General features: G+C 41.7%; 1 protein-coding gene across 1 annotated transcript in view; it reads left to right on the top strand.

Annotated features, from left to right (window-relative positions):
* The window catches only part of EDEM3 (ER degradation enhancing alpha-mannosidase like protein 3), a 48,438-nt gene extending 36,118 nt beyond the window's left edge, over positions 1–12,320 (top strand). The window contains exon 20 of the mRNA XM_069967439.1: positions 6,220–12,320. Within this exon, the coding sequence (XP_069823540.1) occupies positions 6,220–6,605 (386 nt within the window). The 3' untranslated portion in view covers positions 6,606–12,320. The remainder of the gene's footprint in view (positions 1–6,219) is intronic.
* The last annotated feature ends 1,427 nt before the right edge of the window (positions 12,321–13,747 follow it).

Raw genomic sequence — 13,747 nt, 5'->3', positions numbered from 1 at the left:
CAAACATGTTAACAATGGGAAAAGAGGAGGCTCTGGAAGTGGCGTATCTTGTCAGTGAGGTCTCTTCTAGAAGGAAGGAGCTGTCTCTAGTGCGAACTATAGGTAGCTGACCTAAAACTCCATGGCCTCTATGTTAAAGGGGTTATCCAGCACTACAAAAACATGGCCACTTTCTTTGAGACAACACGTCTCCAGTTCAGGTGCGGTTTGCAATTAAGCTCCATTCACTTCAATGGAACTGAGCAGCAAAACCCCGCCCAAGCTGGAGACAAGAGTAAAGCTGTCTCTGGAAAAAGTGGCCATGTTTTTGCAGCACTGGATAACCCCTTTAAAGGGCTTAGAGGAGAAATTGTTCCTGTTGGAATCTGAGTTAATCGGTCAGGAGTAGAGATGAGCGAACCTCCAGCATGCTCGAGTCTATCCGAACCCGAGCATTCGGCATAGCGGGGGCTGCTGAACTTGGATAAAGCCCTAAGGCTATGTGGAAAACCTATCCATGTATTAATGTTTTCCAGACAGCTTAAGAGCTTTATCCAACTTCAGCAGCCCCCGCTATGCCGAATGCTCTGATTCGGATAGACTCGAGCATGCTTGAGGTTCGCTCATCCCCAGTCAGGAGGAAAAGAATAAGAAGCCGCCTAGACATCCATGTACATATAGAAATTACCTGATCAGTCCTATATCTGCAGTGTGGTAGACAGGACAGTGTATTCAGCAATAGATATAGTTGTGGTGATTTATGTTTTACTGAGATGACAATTTACGCTAGTTGTTCCAGAACCCAGGAGTGACAGTAAGCAGCCGCCCGGACCACCCGCACAGCATGGGTTTTATTCAATAAATAATCGCTGTTTACAGGCAATGCATTACTTACAGCGCTGACCCGCGTCACAGGACAAGAGATCAGTATACAGAAATTTTTACTTCACAAAAAAAAAAAAATCCAAACTTCTGTAATAAAATGTACTGAGCCGTTTATTAAAGAGCAGGCTTTATTAGGTGGATCAGCATCTCCTGAGGGGCAGCAGTTTGACACCTGGCAAACACAACAATCACTGAGCTCGGGGAGATCAGTGGAAAAGAAAAATCCAATAGAGTACTCATTTAAGAGACTACACTGATTGCCCCCTACAAAACTTGAATATGCAAAGAGGGGGTCTGTGGAGCCTCAGTTGCGAGTCTCAAAACACGGGAATAGCCAGATATCCCTCTCTCCAGAGAAGGAAGCCTGTTGCCAAGAGGTACCTCCTAGTGTGGAGAGCACCAAACCACCCTGATACGTAGTCCCTCAGGTCCTCACTCTGTTGCGAGCATTGGGACCAAAATAGGGAAACACCAGGATGGCCCCTATAAGTCAAAGTCTAACTCTGTTGCGAGTGTAACGACATAAGACAAGGGTTACCATGGCTAGGCATCCATCCACAGACAGCTGTTTCGGGGTATTTGCCCCTCGTCAGTGCAGGATTCGGGCTACCAGGGGCAGAGGCATGTAGAGAGGGATATCTGTCTATTCCCATGTTTTGAGACTCGCAGCTGAGGTTCCACGGACCCATTCTTTCCATATTCAAATTTTGTAGCGGGCAATCAGTGGAGAATCTTAAATGAGTACTCCATTGTTTTTTTTTTTTCACTGAGCTCAGTGATTGTTGTTTTGTTGGTCTATTTATCATTGCCCCAGTAGCCAGAATCCTGCTCCACACTGACGAGGAGCAAATACCCTGAAACAGCTGTCTGTGGATGGGTACCTGGCCTTGGTAACCCTTGTCTTATGTCGTTATACTCGCAACAGAGTTAGACTTTGACTTATAGGGGGTCACCCTGGTGTTTCCCTATTTAGGTCCCAAAGCTCGCAACATAGTGAGGACCCGAGGAACTACGTATCAGGGTGGTTTGGTGTTCTTGGCCTTGGCAACAGGCTTTTTTCCTCTGGAGAGAGGGATATCTGGCTACTCCCGTGTTTTAAGACTCGCAAATGAGGCTCCATGGACCCCCTCTTTGTGTGGACCCTATATATATATATATATATATATATATATATATATATATATATATATATATATATATATATATATATATATATATATATATATATATATATATATATATAAAAAATTTTCATTTTTTTTTTTCATTCATTGCAATTTTCTCAAATTGCTCTGAATATTTAGGCCCTCTGTTCAGTCCTGTAGGTTACACACACACAAAGCTATGGCCTCCATGATAAAAATAAAAAATTAAATAAAAAATAAATTATATATTTCTTTCTTTGTTTTTGCTATCCATTTTTACCAAGGAGGCCATAGCTTTGTGCACCCTACAGGACTGAAAAAATAGTATATTATATATATATACACAGTAATAATATACTATTTTTTCAGTCCTGTAGGGTGCACAAAGCTATGGCCTCCTTGGTAAAAATGGATAGCAAAAACAAAGAAAGAAATATATAATTTATATATATATATATATATATATTATATATATATATATATATATTATACTATATTCAATTCTCTTTATTTTTTTTTATTTATTTTTTTATTTTTATTTTTTTGCCAAGGACACCATAGCTTTGTGCTCCCTATTTTTTTTTTTTTTTTTTTTTTTTACTTTATAATAACTTTTTTTACCACTTATAATGCCTGTGTTTATTAACATGGGAACCTATTGGTACACATACACACATGGCCTGCGGGCAACAAGTGTCTGACATTGGCCACTCACATTCTACCCCCTCCTCTCTATATACCAAGCCATTACACGGGTATTGGCCTAATTGACAGAATGTCACACACATTTCAGCCATGTTGTGACTATTTCCATTTGTGGATGAAGTTTGTTCTATTGAACAATATTGTGTTAATAAATTTAAATCTCTAGTTTATGTTCCCTGTGATCTGTAGCCTGGTCTTCATTTCTATCGATGGATTCATATTTCTTATTTTTACAACAATTTTCAAATAACTAATAAAAACCTTCAAAAACTTGGTCTATTATATCTCTTTAAGGCCCTATTACACGGATCGATTAATCTGCCAATAATTGTTCCGTGTAATAGAAGGCAATGATTAGCCGACATGAACGATATCGGCTGATCGTTGCTGTCGTTCGTCTTTCAACATGTTGAAAGACAAACGACTGTGATAGCAGCGATCTGCTCCATGGAAGCAGACCGCCGCTATCTTCTATGGGCTGCCTGGAAGATCTAATGATCACCCCTGCAGCTCCCCGTGGCCCCTCCTGTACTTACCCACTCGCTGCCGCTGCGTGTACTAGCGCCGGCAGCAGCGAGCGGAGAACAAGGAGCAAACAAGCACTGACAGCGCTTGTTTGCTCCTATATGTGGCCCCGTGTAATAGGGGCTTTACCCTTAATCGGATCATAAAAGGGGTGATAGTCTGCAGAAATGGTCTAAACGGGTCTTTTTATCCTCCAAAATCACTGTTGAATCCCCAGCTTTCTTTAGGAGATGTAGGCTGCTAGGTAATCACATTTACTTTGTTCACCATGTCTCTTACTTTTTTTTAACCTGCTGCACTTGGATTTTCAGCAACTATATTTAAAGGTAAAATAGTTCCAAACTACATTATTGAAAGCAGTAAGTACTGGCCCTTCTATGCGACCTAATACTTTGAGCATGAGAATTCCGATTGTGATGTACACACGTGCTGCATGTTCATACTACTTCACACCATTGTGGATTCTGGATTTTGTCATTAGATCTTATAGAGAGCAGACTTTGTTGTCTCGTCCTTATGTTGGATAGATTGCATGTTAAAGGAACACTAGACAGAAAATATCCCAACTCTTCCTCCCTTGTACCATTGGTTCTAATTTCCTTTGAAATAAATAATGGAATCTTCTCCCTGTGTCCGAGGAGAACAGTCATGTTACTCCTCCTCCTCCTCCTCCTCCCTGCCCTGTGTCCCAAAAGATCAGTCATGTTACTCCTCCTCCCTGCCCTGTGTCCCAGGAGATCAGTCATGTTACTCCTCCTCCTCCCTGCCCTGTGTCCCAGGAGATCAGTCATGTTACTCCTCCTCCCCCTCCTCCTCCCTGCCCTGTGTCCCAGAAGATCAGTCATGTTACTCCTCCTCCCTTCCCTGTGTCCCAGGAGATTAGTCATGTTACTCCTCCTCCCTGCCCTGTGTCCCAGGAGATCAGTCATGTTACTCCTCCTCCTCCCTGCCCTGTGTCCCAGGAGATCAGTCATGTTACTACTCCTCCTCCTCCCTGCCCTGTGTCCCAGGAGATCAGTCATGTTACTCCTCCTCCTCCTCCCTGCCCTGTGTCCCAGGAGATCAGTCATTTTACTCCTCCTCCTCCCTGCCCTGTGTCCCAGAAGATCAGTCATGTTACTCCTCCTCCTCCTCCCTGCCCTGTGTCCCAGGAGATCAGTCATGTTACTCCTCCTCCTTCTTGCCCTGTGTCCCAGGCGATCAGTGATGATGTTGCTCCTTCCTGTCCTGTGTCCCTGGAGATTAATCATGTTACTCCTCCTCCCTGCCCTGTGTCCTAGGAGATCGGTCTTGTTACTCCTCCTCCTCCCTGCCCTGTGTCCCAGGAGATCAGTCATATTACTCCTCCTCCTTGTCCTCTCCTTCTGTTTGTAGGAAGACGAGTGTTTTCTGTATATGTTTTTGTTGCATTTCGTCGTCAACATAACACAGGTCAACAGCATTTTTGGGGCCAAAGATATTTCAACGAATTTAGGGTAACTTTGGGGTGCTGATTCTGAATATGTTATCAGTTTTGCCAGATTGGCTCAAGTTTTTGAGAATTTTCGTGAAATGTGTAAAAAAAAAAAAAAAAAAAAGACGTAATTTGCTACACGCGCATTAACTTTATTGCTATTGTCATGAATAAAATAAATTTTACAAAGTAAATGTTGATTTTAGTTTATTTTAACTAGTTTTAGAAAGTAATCTTCAAAAATGAACGAGACATGAAAAAAAACTTGAGCCAATCTGGCAAAACTGATAGCATATTCAGAATCAGCACCCCAAAAATACCCCAAAATCATTAAAATATTTTGGACACCAGTAAATTTTTTTTTTTTTTTTTTTTTTTTTGTTGACCTGTGTAATTGGTGCCTAATTGATCTTGTGGATTCCGTATTCTATGCAGGATTTCTACAGTCGTGATCATTTCAGGAGCATGTAGAAAATCCTGCAGTCTGACAAACCATACCAGCAAACATATCTTTCATTTACTGTTTCCTCTTATTTCTATGTTTAGTGTTCCTTTTAAAGGGATATTCCTATCTGACAAGGTTAACCCCCCTTCCCACATCCACATGATAGGGCAGTGATGGCCAACCTTGACACTCCAGCTGTGGCAAAACTACAATTCCCATCATGCCTTAACAACCACAGATATGGATTTGGCTTCCAGGCATGATGGAAATTGTAGTTTTGCAACAGCTGGAGTGTCAAGGTTAGCCATCACTGTGATAAATAAATGATCGCATAGGGTTTGACCACTGTGGGCCCCCACGATCTCGAGAACTCCGGTCTCCCATTTGAATGTAGCAGCTGGATACGCAGGTGCACCACCTCTCCATTCACTCTCTATGGGAGCACTTTACTCAACGGTCTCCGACTCCCATGCGGAACGAATGGAGCAGCTGCGCTCATGTGCATCCCCACTTCCAACAGGAGGCTTGGGGTCTCTGTTTTGTGGGAAGCCCCAGTGGTCAAACCCCTCCTCAGTCAGCTAGTTATAAGATCTCCTGTGGATAGGGGATAACTTTGTCAGATGGTTATACCCCCTATTAGTATAGTAACTTGTGTAAATTGGTGATTTTGTGAAAAGTACTTTCACGCCCTTCAGGCCATGTTACTCATTTCTAGTTTTATGTACTAGAGTCTGCTACTCAAACATGCTCAATGCTGATCTTTGGGATTTGAATACCGGTGACTGAAGAAGTTGGCTGCTGCCCTAGGGAGTCCTGGTAAACATGGATATGGCCTATGACTGTATCCATGTTTTCTTGGACTCCATAGGGCTGCATCCATCTTCAGCCACCGGTATTCAAATGGCGAATGGTTGGGCTTTAATTGCGCTCATCTCCACTTGCCGTAACATCAGGACTATTTGGTAAGTTTTCCCGAGCAGAGTTGTTTTTTTTTTTTTTTTTGCCTAGTCCTAAAGAACAGTTGTTCAGTTGTGTTAAATCCTCTCCGAGAACATATATTTATATCCCCTTTATTTTTTTAGATTTAGAAGGTGAAAATGGAGAACAGAGATCTTCAGAAAACGATTCTCAAAAACAAGTTTCGAAAGAACAATCGATACCTCAAGAGGAGCTGGTGAACACACAGGACCCTGAAGGTGATTCCTCACCCATATCTCAGTTTGATGTTCTCCAGTCCTTGGATAGAGACCATCCTCCTAATCCTACAGAAGAAGATCCTTTACCCGAAATTAAGCCGCCCCACGGTGAAGATAGTCATGATTTTGTAGAACCACAGACTCAAACAGAAAATCCTGGAGAATCCGAGGAGGAGAGGTGGGACACTAAAGTTCAGCCAATAGAGTCTATATTGGCCGATTGGAAAGAAGATATTGAGGCGTTCGAATTGATGGAGAAGGATGAACTATGACCAAAAATATTTCTCAGAACTCCTATATACATTTTGGAAAGGTTATTACTCGCCTTCCCTAAGGGAAAGAGCTCATGGTGAACAGCTAACGTGAAGGAGAATACTCGGCATCGTCTTATGTAGATTATCGGTGGATGCGCAGTCTCCTGGACATGTCCATTTCAGATGTCCTGATGGATCCTGTGACTCTTCAGCTCAAAAAAAAAAAATTCTAAGAGTAAAGATGAAATTTCTATTTTTATGATCTACTAAGGGCTTTGTTTCAGTAAGAAAGTGAATGCCTATACTGATTTTTTTTTTTTTTGAGAACATTCTCCATTCCCTTCACTAAATTGAAACCTAATGTGGGCTAGAGGGCGGGCTTAGATTTATTTATTAAAGATTTTTTGCGCATAAGAATTTCACAGCCGCATTATAAGCGTAGTCGGGGTTTATTATTAGTTGTGGACCTAAAATACTTATTTATTACTACAGTGAATTGAACCGTTGCGATTGCCCAGCGAGCAGTCTTTGGACAACCATGCAATAACAAGTAGCTGTACTAGACGTGGAATATAGGGACCAGATTTTTCTCATAATCGCCTTTTTAGCTTATCTGTTCATTTGAAGCCATATTTTAATCTCTTACCGCAGGTCACGAAATTCGCTTCCTTCATACGTTGGCATTTTGCTTGTCCTTCTTGAACGACATACAACGCACTTTGGTATTTTGAATACTTGAGTCATATAACCTCCAATAAATACCTTTGTGTAGGGGCCGCGGTGCCATTTTAAAGTCACACAGGAGAGAAAACGGGAATGTCGTTATTGAAGAGTATTAGAAACTTTTATGTACGGGCAGGGAATGGTTTATTTTTCAGGTGTTCATCTTTATATGTTTACATGTCCTCTCCAGGCTCTAGAAAACATCATGTATGCGTAGCATTGCTATTAAAAGAACGGTGCCATCCAGGTTTTCCTATAAATGTGAATTCTTTAGCCTGTTAGGTGGTGGTTGTATACTGGTTCTCATTGAGGAGATCCACTATGGAGACTGGTTCTTGTTGAGGAGATCCACTATGGAGACTGGTTCTCGTTGAGGAGACCCACTATGGAGACTGGTTCTCGTTGAGGAGACCCACTATGGAGACTGGTTCTCGTTGAGGAGACCCACTATGGAGACTGGTTCTCGTTGAGGAGACCCACTATGGAGACTGGTTCTCGTTGAGGAGACCCACTATGGAGACTGGTTTTCGTTGAGGAGACCCACTATGGAGACTGGTTCTCGTTGAGGAGACCCACTATGGAGACTGGTTCTCGTTGAGGAGATCCGCTATGGAGATTTGCAAGCAGTGCTTCTTGGGTATGCAAATTAGCTCTGCTGCAGACGGATGAAACCTCTCTAGTGCCATCTATGGGTAGCTACACTGTAAATCAATGATCAATTCACTAAAAACTCCTGAAACTTGACTAGGGATTTTAGCCAAATCATCCATCTGTTGATAGCTGAATCAGACTTCTTCCCCCTTTATAATACAGAAGCAGTTACTGGTTGGCCAGGTGAGAAGCCTTTGAAAACCTGTACCTTCCCGAAAATTGCATAATTGTGGGGGATCCCACAGGTGTAAGGAGTCTTAAAGGATTGCTGATTGGGTAGTAACTTAAAGGATCACTTAGGTTCACTGCCAATAGGTGGCACTAGAGAGACTGCTTTCTTCATTCAGGGGGAGGAGCTAACTTGCCTCCTCACTTCAGACTATTGAATACGATGCTGCAGTTATGTAAAAAGTTAGTGATTTTGATAAGGAAACTTACATTTTTTATTGGAAGTTGTGATATTATATGTAGTATAAATTTTAAACATAACTGCACATAACCTGAGGGGTAAAGAAGCATGCGGTACTGCAAATCACCCAGTCTCCTACTCATGTTTCAGTCTCTCTGGGGTCTAGTCAGTGACTGTGTTTCCTCGGAACAAAAAGTTTTTGTTTTAAAACTTCTCTCGGAGAATGAGGACGATTAGAGATGATGCAATTCGAGTCCACTTGTTATACATTTGAATATCGATGGCTGCAGAAGTTGGATACAGCCCTATGGAGCTTGGGAAAACCTGAATACAGTATCCATGTTTTCCAGGACTCCCTAGGTCTGCAGCCACCGATAATCAAGAACCCTTGACATGCAGCCAAGTCCATTTTACGGTTTTCTTTGGATACGTTTTTTTTTCTAATGCATCTTCCAAAATTAGCAACAAATCATGTTTTTTTTTTTGTTGTTTTTTTTTTGGGTGGGGGTGAAAATTCATGCAAAGTAATGCATTTCCTTTGGCGCTCCCATAGCAAAGCTTTCCTCATCCACTGCCGGTCTGTGTACACTCTTCCTCCGGTGATGACATGCCAGTACTTGTAACCTATGATGGCTTGTCACCATCATTGGAAGCATCACCATGGGAGCACCAGTGAAAAGGGTTACTTTTTTAATTATTATTAGTATTATTTTAGGTTTTTATATCTACCCCCAAGGTGGTAACAATGGAGAATTTTCTTTGATATGGCGACTCTGAAACCGAATTGATTGCCTATCGGAGATGTCGTTTTATAGTGTAACTATAGCTAACACTACATGTACTATAACTTCAAACTTAAACAGCCAAATCTTATAATTTTCCAGTTCACATGGGACCCCCTGCATTGTACGCACCTTCCCCCTTCATCTTACACATGTCACCTTCACGTGATCTATCCTTCTCCACTCAAAGCCCACACATTTCCGAGCAATCCGTCATACGTACATGTCAGACCACGGGGGATTCCAGCCTCCCACTCGCTCGTGCATCAGTTCATGCCGCTATTTAGATGCTATTGTCTGACATCTGCATCTCACCTTGCATCTTGTCAAGCGTTAACTATTTAGCGGAAAGGACTGGAGATGAAATATTGCTGATTATCCACCAGTCGAGAAAAAATTATCAAAAACTTAGAAAACACCCAGATGATCAAAAACAGCATAAAATATGCGATCGTCTTATTTAATATATCATGTTTTTCTATACTATCTGCAGAGATGAGCCCAACTGGAGCATGCTAGAGACCGACCGTTCAGCATTCGATTACCAGTGACTGAAGAAGTTTGATGCAGCCCTAGGGAGTCCTGGAAAACATGGATACAGCCTATGGCCTATGACTGTGTCCATGTTTCCCTACACTCTTTAGGGCTGCAATCAACTTCAGCCACCGGTATTCAAATGCCGAACGATCGGACTTGAGCGTGCTTCAATTGCGTTCGCCCCTATCTGGTATTGGAAAATTTTTGAGAATCGTGCTGGTCGATGCTGGTAACATTGGAAATGGAAATAAAGGAGTTTTACTGCATTTATTATACATGATGTCTTCCACTTTTCCCTCTTTTTCTGGATACTAATGTTTTTGCATGGTGCTGTTGAACTACCCCTATGCCCCTGCATACTGTTAACGTATAGTGTGCCGCACAAGCCTTGGTTCACTCTTGGTGGCTGCAGTCCACCATTCACACTTGCGATAGTCACCATGTCTAGATAATGGATTTTCCTTTTTTTTTTTTTTTTTTTTGCCTGCATTTAGCATGACATGAGTAGAGCCACCAGGTCAGCCTGCTTACAATTGTACATCAATCAATATAGAATGCGAGACTAATCCTAGATTTTGTTGCGCCGTAACGTTTTATTTCCGAGGTTTTATTCGCATGCACAACGCAATACCTTTTTATTTCCCTCATTTCTTATACTACAGATTGCATTAGCGTAAAGGTTTATACTGTACATGAAGCTTGTTACTGCCACTAAAGCCAGTCTTCAGTACTGCGTGTGTGTGTGATATTGTCTATGTATGTCCTATCGAGGTGGTGAAGTAATATGAATGGGTTGAGGTTGAAGAAAACTCTTACCTACCTCAAATGGTTAAATTCCAGAAAGGTTAATGTTAGCTTTATGTATCTTAATTTTTTTATTGTTCACATTGCAGTTTAAAGGGGTTGTAGCGTGAAGCAAATTTAGTAAATCTGATGTGTACCACATATATAGTACAAATGTGCTGTTTTTAGTACTGTACTGTTCTTCTCCCCCATGGATCTAATCCCTTTTCCTGGTTTCCTCCTTGAAGTGTGACCCTGCTGTTGCCATGCAACATTACACACGCTTTCTAACAATAACAATACCCCTTGCTTGTAGACTCAGTGGAGGCCAACTGCCAGTACTTCCTGGATATTCTGGTTGAACTGAGCATGCCTGACCACCTTAGTGGGTCGTAAGCAATTGGAAACAGGTTATCACAATAATGCAGGCACATGGGGGATTAGGAAGTCTATATCTTATACAGAACTTTATCAAAAATGTTTGTACACTTGAATTGTGTATGATTTCACATAATGCATCAGTTTAGACCTAGTCTTCTAAATGGCACGACCCCTTTAAGAGGATGACAAGTTAACTAAAGCTGGCCATACATGTAGACCAGCCGACCGTCTTCTGTATATGGTTGTCTCCCAACTATCTGCTAATAGCAGATGCTGGGAAGAGAAGGATCAGGCATGTTGGAGTTCAACATTCCTGATCCTTTTGTTCTGGGGGGTAAGAAAATTGCCAACAGTGGTGGTCGGCAGTGGCTTACTCCTTTGTGCTTCAAGAACACATGAACGTCTCCAGCCCACAGCTGTTCTACGCGTATGACCAGTTTTAGGCTCTGTTCACTGTAAGGGTGGTATTACATGGGACGATTTTTCGGCAATTAACGATAAACGATCTCAAACAACCGTTATGACGAATGATCGTTCACTCTATTACACAGGACGATGATCGTTACTTATGGTCGTTCTTGCGCTCGTCCTTTCGTGGCTGATAGACCAGGGGACGACGTGTTATTGCACCGAATGATTTGTGAACGATCAACGATGAAAATAGGTCCAGAAAATAGGTCCAGATTCTATCAAACGTCAACAATTTCTCGTTGATCGATTAATCGTTGCCTCTTATCATAACGAAACTATTATCGTTTAAATCCGAATGATCAAACGATAATCGTCCCGTGTAATATTGCCCTTAGGATCGGTCATAGGAGCAGCACAATGACATACCGGCATACAGGCAGAGTACCATACCTGTAGACTGCTTTGACCGCTTTAATTTTTTCAGAGTTTATGATTATGACTTTGGTGTCACCAACACAGGTGTGAACAGAGTTTTACAGATTGATTTATTTCTGTTCTCCTATAGTAATATGTGATACACAACTGTATTCCGAGTGGACAGCCCCCTCTCACAATGAAGCCGGCTAGGTATCTGCTTCTCTGATTCTCATTTCCCCTTTCCTGATGATCAGCTGATCTCACTAGAGAAAGCCGCCTGGAAAGGTAGCTTTACCCAGTACCTGTTGATATAAATGGGCCACCTTGGTCTTCTCTAGTCTGCCGGATCTGCTATTTCTTGACGTCCATTCGGATCCTGAGCAGAAGACCACCCCCCTTCCTTTTTTTTTTTTTTTTTTGTCCCCATAGCTAGGGTTAGCTGGGATTGGCAACGCCATTTAACCCCTGAGATATGTAACATCAATTGAAATACATGACGAAATTTAACAAACCTGAAATAAAGTGTATTAATCCAAATTTTCTGATTTACCTTCAAAAGAATCAAGTGTCTGTTTTGTTCCGTAGCCGTATGTCACGATAAGAATCCTGGTTTATTAAAAACACACTATTTAAAAAAAATTACATCTGTGTGATTATTTTATTTTTATTTTTTTACTCACCCCCCCTAATTCCTTGCTTTTGTTTGTATTTGTAAAAATCTATTTTATTTCATTAAAAGAAGTACTATGCGTTTGAGTCCTTTGCTATTTGAAATCAGGAACCTGGTGAGAACTTTGAGGTTTGAGGTGTCTCCCCTATTGATACCCTTTGGACAGACACATGCATTTCCTATTTGATCGAGCCTGAACAACCCTTTAAACAAGGGTTTCAACTTGATTTCATTGAAGTGAATGGAGCTGAATTGTAACACCACACACAACCTGAGGACAGGGGTGGTGCTGTTTTTGCAAGAAAGTAGCTCTGCTTTTTTTTTTTTTCTAATCCCGCATAATCCCTTTGAGGTTCGGAGTCCAGTGGGCTGTCCTAATCAGTGAGTGCCAAACTATCTTTGCATGCTAGTATAGGCTTAGGAGTCCAGTGGGTGGTCTTAATCAGTGGGTGACAGCTCTCTCTATGCATGCTTATACAGAGAAGGATGTCAGTCATGGGAAGTACCACCCACTGGACTCCTAAGCATAGAACTAAAATATACTTTAATCAAGAGGTTACAAGATATATAGTTTTGTGTTAAAGAAAAAAAAATTCTTTATGTATTTGCTCCGCTCTTCCTGCGCAATAACATAATGCTGATAGATTGGACTGCGTTATGGCCACAGGTTCCCGTAACACTTATTTTTATTGGTAACATCACTATTCACTTGGATTGTAATTGGTATTAAAGGGGTTATCCAGGATTATAAAAAAAAACCTGATTTCTACCAGAAACAGCGCCACTCTTGCCCACAGCTTGGGTGTGGTACTGTAGCTTGGTACTGTTGAAGTTGTAATACCACACACAACCTGGCGACAGGGGTGGCGCTGTTTTGGAAGAAAGCAGCTGTTTTTTTTTCTATTCCTTTTAGTTTTTCCTGTACTATAGTTGCCTTTTTATCGAAGACGACAGCATGCATTTGTTGTCCTGGGCTCGTGTAAGCCGCTGCAGACCTGAATCCTAGAAATAAAACAAAGACTGCCGCAGATCTCTTAGGATGGATTTAATGCGTAAATCTTGTCGTTTCCCATTGCGCTGAGTTGAATGTTGGCTGGCTGAGGGGGTGACTTGCATTACAGGGGTCCCTGGGTAGTTTTGCTGTGCCTTTTACTGATTCCTCCATGCTCCCCCACCCGCCGGCTCTACGGCTTAGCAGCACTTTGTTCCGTTCTTCTTGCGTTGGCAATAGTGGCGTCTATTCAAGCCCTTCTTTCTAGCGTTATCTTGAGAATAGAATTTTTAGATTTAGTTCTATTTGCATTCTCCACCACCTATAATAAGACTATAAGACCCCCTCACCTCCTAAAGCCTCTGTGTATGTGTGTAATTTGATTATTATACCTTTGTTTTTAGT

The sequence above is a fragment of the Dendropsophus ebraccatus genome, chromosome 4, assembly GCF_027789765.1.
Source record: "Dendropsophus ebraccatus isolate aDenEbr1 chromosome 4, aDenEbr1.pat, whole genome shotgun sequence".
In the NCBI taxonomy this organism is placed as follows: Eukaryota; Metazoa; Chordata; class Amphibia; order Anura; family Hylidae; genus Dendropsophus; species Dendropsophus ebraccatus.
The sequence above is the reverse complement of the archived record's forward strand: the minus strand, read 5'-3'. Positions and strand labels throughout refer to the sequence as shown.